The 12,015-nt window shown below is 39.0% G+C and overlaps 1 protein-coding gene across 1 annotated transcript in view; it reads right to left on the bottom strand.

Annotated features, from left to right (window-relative positions):
* Positions 1–11,638, bottom strand: part of MKI67 (marker of proliferation Ki-67) — a 43,314-nt gene extending 31,676 nt beyond the window's left edge. The window contains exons 1-5 of the mRNA XM_063133272.1: positions 11,547–11,638; positions 8,899–8,980; positions 8,586–8,701; positions 7,797–7,866; positions 4,737–4,815 (exon numbers count right to left, since the gene is read on the bottom strand). Coding sequence (XP_062989342.1) covers positions 4,737–4,815; positions 7,797–7,866; positions 8,586–8,701; positions 8,899–8,980; positions 11,547–11,638 — 439 coding nt within the window. The remainder of the gene's footprint in view (positions 1–4,736; positions 4,816–7,796; positions 7,867–8,585; positions 8,702–8,898; positions 8,981–11,546) is intronic.
* Between the last annotated feature and the right edge of the window lie 377 nt (positions 11,639–12,015).

The raw sequence follows: 12,015 nt of genomic DNA, 5'->3' as shown, positions 1-12,015 counted from the left end.
GCTTATGTTATGGCAGATCCAAGTAAGGTATTTAATGCCCCAACTAGCCACATTTTGTAGGATCAGTTTCAGTTAATGTGGCTTGATGACATGGATAAAATGCTTACAGCCAACCACATTCCTCTTGAACCTTGTCCCCCATGGCTAATTAAGGCTGACTGGCATGGCTTCAGTGGATAGGTCCAGGCTGTGGTTAATGCCTCATTATGTAAAGGAGTAATGCCTGATGCTTTGAAGGAGACAGTAGCACGACCATTCCTGGAGACCCACCCTGAGGACTTTTGACAACTATCACCATGTGGCAAACACAGCATTTTTAGATAAGATGAATGTGGCGGGGCAACTGAGAATGGGTTCAGACTTGATATGGGGGCCAAATTGTCATTGGTCGCCCTACTGGATGATGTTTATTGAGAAAGGGATAGAGAAAATACGCCTTGCTCCTCTTACTCGATAACTCTGCTTGGGTTGGTCCAGAAGCTGCAACTGGTGCAGAAAGCAGTGGCAAAGCCACTAACTGTGGCTTCCTTCTAAAAGCATGCTGCATCCTTATTAAAAGAACTGTATTGGCTCCCAATAAACTACTTGATCAAGTTCAAAGTGTATAAAGCCCTAAACAACTTGGGACCAGGTTACCTTAGGGTCCACCTCATCCTTTATATCCCTGCCCGATCTTGGTAATCATCAGAGGGACCATTTTTGAGGGTGTCACATACTCCTGTGGTTCACCTTGGGGGCATTTGCAGTAGAGCATTACGTGTTGTAGCACCCATTCTCTAGAACACTTTACCAACCGACATTATACAGGCCACAGTTCTAACAATCAGATATCTTCTTAAAACTCATCCGTTTACATAGGCTTTCCCTGAAGTATGTAGCATACCGTAAAGCATGCTGTTTTTACTCCAGATTAATTTGAATTGTGTTATGTTATATTTATTGTTGTTTTATGGCACTGTATTTTATGTGTACCACTTTGATATATTCATAAAAAGAGATATATAAGTTGTTATTATTCTTATTAATAATACAAGCATACTATCTCACTCTCAGAGAAGGAAAGGAAGCTGCTGCTTGTTCAATATCAACCTGTCTTCATTTTATCAGGATAGATTAGCAGCTGCTGGTGTAAGAAAGAACTTATTTAAAAATCCAGCAAAATATGCTGGGAACCAGAATATGCTGGATCAAATCTGGAGTCCAGAAAGTAGATTTTCAGGATCCATTTCATTCTGGTATTAGACCTGTTTTTGTTACAGAAGCTGCCCTGGACGCCTTATGGCAGACTAGTGCTCACAAAGAGCATGTGACTGTTGATTCTCTTGGACCACTCAGTGGCTTTCAAAACAAACAACCATGGTATGCTTCTGGTTAGGCTGAGTAGGGAGCACTTTATTGTAGTGCTCCCAGATTCTATTTGGATGGTTTATTCCTCTTTCTTGACGCAGCTATGCTACAAAGTCTCTCAGGGCTCTATTTTATCCCTTATGCTTATCAACATCTAAAGAATGTTAGGAGAGGTTATCCTAGGATGTAGGCTAAAGTGTCACCAATATGTAGATGATACCCAATGCTACCTCTCATCATCTAATACAGATGAGGAGTTGGATGTTCTGAACCAGTGCTTGGGCCTGGATGGAACTTGAATCACAATCTAGGCAAGTCAGAGATGCTATTTATGTTCATCTGTACATATGAACTATCTGTTCATATGATGTTCAGCCTGTTTTGAAGGGGGTTGCGCTCACCCTAAAGAGATTGTAGACTGAATATGCTCTGGAAGCATAGGTAGCACAGAACACCTTTTATCAAATTAGGCTGGTATACCAACTATGACCCTATCTGGACAGAGATAGTCTAGCTACAGTTATATACACTCTGGTAAACCATTGGATTACTGCAATATGTTATACATGGGAGTGCTTTTGAAAATGGTCCAGAAACATCAGCTAGTCCAGGCACTGGCTGATTTTATCATATTATGCTAGTGCTTTATGGTCTCCACTGGCTACAAGCCTGTTTCTGCAGACAACTCAGTTAACCTTTAAATCCCTAAATGACATGGGGCCAAGTTACATTAAGCAGCATCTACTCCCATATTTATCTACCAGGACCCTAAGAAGTTCCTACAGGTTCCCCTGCCAAAGGAGGGAGATGTCTGAATACAAAAGAGAAGGTCTTTCCAGTGGTAGGTTCCACCTATGGGATTGCCCTGAGATAGCCTCACTTCGTGCCTACGTTATGGTCTTTTCAGCACCAGATAAAGACCTTTTTATTCTCACAGGCTTTTAAAGAAATATATTAGTGCCTTTATATCTTTGCATTGTTTTATTCTTTGCTGGTGGCTTTCCTTTGGTTTTATTATGTGCTTCACTATTTTACCCCTGCTAGTCGTTTTACTTTGTGCTAGTTTATTGTGTTTTTGTAATTTGTGTGAGAGGGGGGCGGGGGGAGAGGTTAGTTTATCTGCACAACCCCAGACAACTTTTGTTATTGGTCAGCCCAAATATAGTTCAAAACTCGAGCTTTACTAACTACTAATTTCCTCTGTGCCAAACAGGCAGGGCAGCCCCTTTGCGAGTGAAATGATGGACTACCCTGCTTGGCCAATCAGTGGGGGAGGGGCGCTCGCATCACCACACAGTTACGCTATCGCTGCAAGAGGGAGGGGAAAAGGATGGAGACGGTCAATCAGGGTGTACAACGAAGGGGAAGAGTTCATGCCACATGCAAATTTCGGAGGGGAGATTCACTATGCGTGAACCACATTTGCATTATTCATGAGTCCCTCTGTGGTAAGGGGTCTGAAGGACAAAAAAACAGGAAAATAGCAGGGCCACTAACACCCATGGCAACACGGGCTTCACAGTAGTACCTATTAATTTGTCTAATAACTGTTGAAATACCTATGAATTTGTCTAATTCCTTTTTAATGCCATCTATGCAGGTGGCCATCACATCTTATGGCAGTGGTTCCTTTGCCTTTCCTCTCTGACTGCACTGGCCTGCCAATTCTGAAAACCAATCCTGCCCTGTGTTCACAATACAGCTGGAAGGGATCCTCCTGCCATCCCCAGGACTCCTGAACAAGTGGTGGAAAGTACTAGCCAAGCTTAAGCAAATATACTATGCAAAAACGGAAGGCAAATACTAATTGTAACCATGTATCTTGGAATGTGTATCAACTTATTTAAGTTCTGTAGCTTGCTAGGAAACCAATTCAGATAACCCATGGATGTTAACATTACCCCTCTCCAAGGTAGGATTTTTATGTAATCCTTTTATGCTGCTCTTTGAGTCACTATATGCTTATCAACTTCTGTGTCTTGTCATATTATGCTATTTTTTTCTCACATGTCCCCAAAACAAGATGCAAATTTCAAAAGATTAGTAAGACATTTTTAGAAATACAAACAAAATGGTCTAAAATATAAAAGGCAAACAACTAGTCTGAAAAATCAAGAGTGACAAGACAAGGTGGATTATGAAATAGAGGGTAAGACTGTGCATTGAATGCACCACAGTAATAAGAGAAAACATGTAGGTAAAATACACAGTACTGAATGATAAGTGAGAAACAACTTGATCTTATTCCCTTGGGGAGCAATCCTAGTCCCTGGGCGAGCATCCCAGGGATGCTAAGATTGTTCCAATTTTCCCTTCTGAAGTCAGAGAGTATTCCGGCCTTAGAAAGGGGAGTCCAAGAGATACAACTGTCCTCTCCTGATCCTTTGCATTTGGCATGGACAGAACTGCGCCAGATGTCTGCCAATGTTGGAAAACGACCTTAGAGGAGGAAAGGGGGCATTCTGGAGGAGAGGAGACTAGAAAGCCCCGAATAAGTTATCCTGAGCCTCCTCCAGCCCACTTTCCTCCCTCTCTGAAATGCCATGCTAGCGACTGGCTGAAAAGCCCATCAAGGTGGGAAGATGGGAAGGTATAGATCGTTTCCACTGTTCCTCCCACCCTGCATTAGATAATCAGATGCTTCCGGATTTGCGGGCTTCCAATCACCAAGGGCACAATCGATGGGATCGTGCCCTGAAACCCTTTTACAGCTCTCAACACTGATAAAAGTGCTAATACAGAATGGATATCTTTTCCAGGAAGCATTCCTTAACTGACAAGCCACCGTTTTTATTGGTACTTTGCTGTAAACTAAACCATTTTAATTTGCTGTTTTTTACAGTTTTATTCTTATGTTCACCACACCAGAATCTATTTTAGATATGGAGAGGTACATAAATAATAAATAAATAAATAAAATTAGCATTGAGTGTTTACAGAACAAGTTAAAAGCAATAGTGTGCTCTAACATAGAAACCACCTTCTTCCTCCCACCCTTAATACCAGATGTATGGAAACTGATTAGAAATGTGTGGAGGAAGATGCAACTCCTTCATAAAGACTCTCTTTTATGAAATCTACTCCATAAATAAAAATATATAGTAAATAACATACTTTGCAACAAATAGCATGCTTTTAGTCAATAGATTCTTTAAAACACACCCATCTATTAAATGGTTTGTGTTTATACAAACACAAAAATTATAAAATTATAAATTGTAATAAATTATAATTTGTAATAAGATTTTCTTGTTTATAAATTGTAATAAGATTTTCTTATTTGTGATCTTTAGTCACCATGGTTCAGAGAGATTTTTTGTTGTTGTTATAATCAATCACTATAATGATGCATTTCTATAAAAAGCAAACAAGCTGAAAGAACTACCAACCAGAAATCTGAGGACTTTTATATTCTGAATCCTGAGGGTGCAACAACTCCTCCTGTTCTACCTGCTGGATATGAAGAACCTGTAATTTCGTAAACAATGTATCAGAACGATAATACATTATTTGTCTCAGAAGTTTGCAGAGTTAGGAAACAAGTGTTCATTAGTTGCTTTTGGAATAAAGAACTGAAATTCAATCCCTTACCCACAGCAAGATTACAAGAGATACTATATTTTCTCTCCCCCTCCCACATTTTCAATCCTAATTCAGTTCATTTTAAAGAAAAATCTGCTATTCTGGGAGCTACAACTACCTGGAAAATAATCTACTGTCTTTAAATATAGCATAATAGTTAAAAGTACATATTTTAGAATTAGATATGAACTGACTGGGGAAAGAATTATGCTTCCAGTTAGAGAGCCCTCCAAATGTCTGTCCCAAGTATACATTCAGTAACATATTTCTTCTGAGAGACTAATTCTGGCATTAACAAGAATTCTGTGAGTACAGGTGCCATGCATATACACCAGATGGAATAAAGAACTGTAGTACATGCTGGTTTTGCAGGTAAAAACTACTTAAGGAGATTGCATATATTGAAGCCTATGCCATTAAATTCCTCTTTTATATATCATATCTCAGTGCTGCATTTTGTTCTCCCCCCTTTCCTCAGGGCATTAAGCTGATAGTAAATCTACTCTGTATTTTAGTTTCTCTTCTATATACTTTTTTGGGAGTATACATCTTTTAGAGACATCTCAAGATCCTATAGGTCTCTTCTCTCTTACTATGAGCTGCAATCCTGGCTCATGACCAGAGGAAATTTAATGTAGCTTCAGCAATTAGGCAGTATAGACAATCACTCAACCAATAAAGTATAAAAACTATTAGTAAGGGTCCATCAATCTGACCACCAGTAGCAACTGCCAGCACAAAGATTCTTTCCCTCAAGTTTCCCAGAGAATAAGTAGGTTTCACTGTGCAGGTGCAAAAACAAGGCACCCCCATCCCCACACAGTCCGTAAAAACCCTTGGCAAGCACAGAAAACTCAGAGAAAATGCAACATAGGGTGTGGGGAGAAGGCAAGAGTGAGACTTTTCTACCTTATCCAAAACCCAATATAAGGGGTGCAGTATTTTTGGGTGGGATGCTGACTGATCCTCCATGCAGCAGGCAGGCAAGGGAGAAGCAGCTGAGCCCTTTTCTTCTCCGACAGAGGAGCAAAGGGAATGTAGCGGCTTTGCCTGCCCAACCTCCTTTCCCCATTGTGGGAAGGAAGTGGGGCAGGCTAAGTGGAACGCTCTACCTACGGAGGTTGTGGGTTCTCTTATCTTTGGAGATTATAAGAGGCTGGACAGCCACCTCTCATGGATGGTTTAATTGGTTTAACTAAACGTTGCAGAGGGTTTGTCTAGATGATCATTGTGGTCCCTTCCAACTCCATAATTCTATGATAATCCCAAAACTATCATCCAGGTGCTATCTCCAATCTCAGATCAGAGTTAGAAACAGGGATAAGGGGCACCGGGACTCATCAAGGTGGGTACAGTAGCTGCTCCTCCTGGCAGGGGTGAGTCTTAATGCCAATGTCCCTCATCTCCCACTACTGTAAACTCAAATCAGAGCAGGTCACAGAGCTCGGAGCAGAAGCCATGCCCCCCGGAGGAAAACCAAGAAGTTGCATGGGTCAGATTGGATTTGGCTAGAGGTTCTGCATACCTGCCAATATGAACTGAGATGAGCCCTCAGTCATTCCAAGTCTTCTGACAAAGTGATAGTGTCACTTCATCCCAGGCATTGGGCAAGGAGAGAAACAAAAGGAGTTTCGCCTATTTTTCTTCTCCAAAGATCAGCATGAAATAAGAAACCAATTCTGTTCCTCACCTGAATTTTGTGTGCTTGTCAGAAGGCTTGTAGGATGTTAGGTCTTGGTGGGTGGCTATTATTATTATTATTATTATTATTATTATTTATTTATATAGCACCATCAATGTACATGGTGCTGTACAGAGTAAAACAGTAAATAGCAAGACTCTGCCGCATAGGCTTACAATCTAATAATGATGAACAAATAGCGTTATCCAAAAGCTGGAGACCCTTGATGGATGTTTAAAAGTCTTTGGGGGCACACATCCTCAAATTGTGCTGACTTCACCAAATGAAAAAAGAAATTCTCGGGCATACATCAGCACAAACCCTATATCACTGCCTTCAGAGTAAATTATCATGAAGATGCATCTTCATTCTCGGATGGGATGTTCCACTGATCTCTGTTGATGTTGCAATTTTGTCTATTAGTGCTACCTTTTTGTAATGTGCTAAGATGCTTAAATAGTAAGCCCATATGAACTATGTGTATGGAACAGGGAGTTTGATTGTTTTGCATAATTCATTCTGCTTATGCCAAACCTGGGCTCTGGAACCTCATATACTGACCCCTATAAATCCCTCCCTCATATTAATTACTTCTAGTACCCAATTAGTCAATCCCTCTGATGCTAGAACTTATGAATGTGGATGGGCATGGGGAAAGCAAGCAAGTTGTACAACATACACATCTAATCACCTTGGCCATAGCTTTAGATTTCAATAACTGAAACTCATCTGACAAAATTGAACTAGGTGATGGTGTTCTGGAGATATTCACAAAATGTACAGCAAGGTGGCATCAAGGCTGAAGGAGATGTGAGTAATTTCATCTTTAAAGTACTTAGCTGACAAGTGACTGAACCTTTGAGCATTCCTGAAAACTACTTTAAAAGGCCAAATTGAAGAAGGCCTTGACCTGCTCCAAGAAGCTGTGATGGATCCGGCATTTTGCAGGCACAAGGGGGATGAGGAAGTATTTCTTCTTTGCTGCCATCACAGCCACAGAATAGGGATGTAAGCAAATTCCATTTAGCTTCATTTTTTACACAGATTTGCCCTGTTTGGACCTCTGAACACAATTGCTAATAAGCTAATAGGCTAATAGGCAAAGCCCAGACTTGACTATGATTTTTAATCCATCTTTCCTGCATAGCAAAATGTGAAAGTATGACTACCGTAGTCATGAAATTACCTGTAACGTTTCCTTCTCTTGAGATCTGGGAAGCCTCTTCTGGGGATATGACAGGTGTGGATATTCAAACCTGTTAAAAATGTAGTTAGGTAAATTACAATACTGGATTGTCCCATATTTAGAGTAGCTAAATACAAAGGCTGCAATCCAAATACAATGACTGAGTGCTTTGTCAAAATCTTAACTTGTTCCTGATTTAATTCCAGCGCAATGCATTATTGGAATAACTTTCACATTGTGCTAAATCTTACCAAGGATTTCAAAAAATATGAGAAGTCTAAAGTTTCCTTTGCTTAACAACAACCACAAATTTGAAGTTGTAGAATTTACTCAACAGAAATAAAATTATGCAAAATAAACTCCAGAAGTCCCCCTCCAAAATGCAACATAAAGTTCATTAACTCCTAAAAGTGTTTTAGGGGAGATGAGGCAGAAAGTGTCCCCCTCACAACCCCCACCTCTACTACCCAAAGTCCAATACAAAATTGCTCTCTGCCTCTCTCTTCTTTACCTTTTCACTGTTTGTTGTTATGATTTCACCTGTGCCCTGAGATTTACTCCTCTCTGCCTTCATTACCGTCTGTAATTTAACAAGTTCTCTCCACTACCCTTTCCCTTAGTTAGGGATTCAATGTTTTTAAACAGCCAAGCAGCTGCTCTCTCTAGAGCTTTTTGTTTTGTTTTGTTGCTTACTTAATAGCATCTAGTTATCTGTTGGGACTGAAGAATATAAATGTAAGCTCTAGCTATAACAGACTCATAGCTGTTTGTGTATATCATTGTACTTACCTGAAAGAACGATCAATAATAGTCAGTAGATCTCCATGCTTTAAGGCTGCAGAATCCTGAAAGCTACTTCCATTCAGTTGTGTTGGAGTTACAGAACTTAAGTTAAACAAAATTGCCTAAAACCAAAACAAAAAAATCAACTAAAAATGATAAATAGGTACACATCAAATCAATACCAATAAAACAAGTATAACAATAATAATGGTTATTATTATGTATGGTTATCTTAAAGGCAGCCTAAATATCAATTTAAATCAATTTAACAAATATACATCTTATAATACTACTAATAATAATAATGAAAATTACACACCTCCTTATTTTCATTGAGTTCTATTTTACAGTGTTCTTTAGAAACCTGAGGCAGCTGGATTCGGATGTCACATTCTTTTTTCCTTTAAATATAACCACATAATTTTCAGATTTAAAACTGCAAAGTAACTATATATTCCATCTTAAAACTTGCCATGATACTATTAAAATACAGAACTAAACATCTTAAAAACCACATACCTAGCATTACAAAATGTGCACCCCACCCCACCCCACCTCAATTCAAACCCAATTTGGCAGTTCAGAAAATAGCTCACCACTGCTTAGACTGATTTAGAGTTGGTCCACTTCAACTCAGTACTGAACCTGAGTCAAGACTCAAAAAACCAAGGCTTCATGCTTCCCATTTACTAACATGGGAAATTTAAATAGGGGCTATCAATTCCCTCCCCCCACTCGGTCAGAATTGGATTATAGTCATCCAAACCCAATCACTACAAATATGGGATAAAAAGCAGGAAATAACACTATGAAAGTGGTATATGGAATGTGAATTATAGCCCAACAATTATCAGTGGACTTTAATACCTCTATAAAGCAATAGTGTAGATCTAGCCCATACTAAGACTGTAGTATGTAGAGTAGATCTAGGCCATACTAAAAAGGAAGCAGCAGCCATGCACCTCTCCATCGTACCTAGATCCCACTCCAGCTGAGAACCCCCCTCCCGCGTGCTATCAACTGTCAGTGCTAATGGCATCAGTGGGAAAGGAAGCAGCAGCCAGGCACCTCTCATGTGCCTTGATCTGTATGAGGCTATTCAAGGGAGAGAAAGCTGCTGCTGAACTTTGCAACTTTGAATCTAGTGCCTGAATTTGCTTCTTTTCCCCCCTCCTCCTCCTCCTTCCCCACAATCCCCTTTCCTTTTGTGTCATTTTTTTAGACTGTAAGCTTGTGGGCAGGGACTGTCTTAAGAAATATTTTTGTAAGCTGCCTTGAGAGTCTTTTTTGGCTAAAGGGCAGGATAAAAGTGCTAGAATAAATAAATAAAATACAACTGCCTTCTATCAATAAACATGTGACAGCTGCAATCTATTTATATAAAAACAACTGGGGAAAGGATTCATTAATTCAAAGCAATACCCACAGTCATTGAAATCTCCAAAGATCTGAAATGATACCAATGCCATTTGCTTGTGTGAAGCAACAAGATTCATAAACAGATTGCGGTAATCAAGTTCAGTCTTAGTACAGGTTTTGCATTCAAAAACATTAGCACTTCCTTTCTATTTAATGAAACATGTTAAATGAACTGTAAAATTTAAACAAAGAGTTTTAGGGCACCTTAAAGACTACCAAATTTATTCTGGCATAAGCTTCTGTGGACTGTATAGCTGACTTCATTAGATGCATGGAGTATTATGAAAAGTTTCAAGCTTAGTAATCGCAAAAAGTGACAATCACTACGAGCAGTGTCCAATTGAGATTAACATAAATTATGTTGGGCTAGTGTAAGCTGTCTCTAGCACAACGATCACATTTACTGGTGCAATGGGTAAATGCAAACACTATTGATATTGCATTAGAGGTCATTTATGCTAGCGAAATGCACTTTGCTTTAGCACTAGCACCCAATTGGATTCTGTCCATTATTAACAATTGTCATTCATGGCACAGTTGTTGCTAACTCAGACATCCTGGCACAAGGTAAGCCAATCGACACTTGACACAGGATAAAATCCTTTATCCAGTTTCAAGCCTCTTGCAAAATACTTTAACTAAACATGTTGATCAATTTTAACTCAGCAGTCTGTTGTTTTAATCTCCCTTTGAAGTCTATTTTCTTTACAATGGTCACTTTAAGATCAGTGACCTACAAGTATCTCCAGCAGGTTTTGAATATTGCCATTTCTGATGTCACACTTTCCCAAAAAGTGTCCATTTATTCTTCTACATAGAGCCTGTTTGCCCTACATAGAATGCAGAAGGGAATCGCCTACATAAAGATGAGCAAGTGAACAAAACCCTAATATTGTGGGTGGATATAAGTAAGTGGATGACAGTCCACAAAAGCTTATGCAAGAATAAATGTGTGAGTTTTTTTATGCAAGAGTGAAGATTCTGTGGCCCTCCATATTGTTGGACTCCAACCAGAAAGGTCAATGACCAGCACTGAAGTGAGTTGTATCCCAACATCACCTGGAGGGCCATAAATTTCCTAGCAATAGAGCAACACAACTAGAACTCCAGTAAACTTTAAATTAAGGGCTAAACTCATCAATTAGGCAACCCCTAAACTTTAATTCTAGAAGAGGAGACATTACTGTTGCATATCTAGCCTAAACCACTGAAAACATACTGTAAGCAACTTGCTGAGTTTAGCTGTTGTAGCTCCATTTAAAGAAGTTTCACAACAAAGAAAAAATGCAATGTAATTCCTAAAGTTAAGATTGCATTTTCCTGCCAACTCGTAAGTAGCTCTAATTTCCATTAAAGTGCAAATTTAGGACTAGTATGTTCATGCAGGGATAGGCTGAGGAAGGTTGAGAATGTAATTGTTGCAACACCATCTGAGGTTTTGTTATTTAAAAAAGGTATCAACATTACTAATCTTTTACAATGCACAGAGAAGTTTGCACAATGAAATTCAAACATGCGTAAACATTTGTTAATACCATTCAGTCTTACCTTCCAAACAAACAAGACTTTGTAGTCAGTGGAAAATGAGTTCCATCAGTCCCATTTCTTTTAATGACAACGATTTTCCCAAAAAGTGGCATTGTCTCATTTGCATATCTTACCTGTAAGGATTGTATACAAAAATATATTTGGATGTTTTCATTTGTTAATATTTTCATTTGTTAATGTTTACGTTTTCATAAGCTAGAATATGCTTGCAAATATTACATTGCATGTTTAAATTGCATCTGATTGGATTAATGAAACATACGAAGTTTAGACACAAGATAAATTCAAATAAAATACATTTCCTACGAGGATAATGCTTTTGTGCAGGGAATAATGTTTATTTTACAATAACAGTACATGCATTATATACCACAGCACAGAAACTGTTTGCACACATTTCCCATAAACAGAAGCACCATCTGTGAAGAAACCTCACCCTGTTTCAAAGCTCATTACAGAGCTACAGGAA

The sequence above is a fragment of the Elgaria multicarinata genome, chromosome 8, assembly GCF_023053635.1.
Source record: "Elgaria multicarinata webbii isolate HBS135686 ecotype San Diego chromosome 8, rElgMul1.1.pri, whole genome shotgun sequence".
Taxonomy (NCBI): domain Eukaryota; kingdom Metazoa; phylum Chordata; class Lepidosauria; order Squamata; family Anguidae; genus Elgaria; species Elgaria multicarinata.
This window is presented reverse-complemented; position numbering and strand designations above follow the sequence as displayed.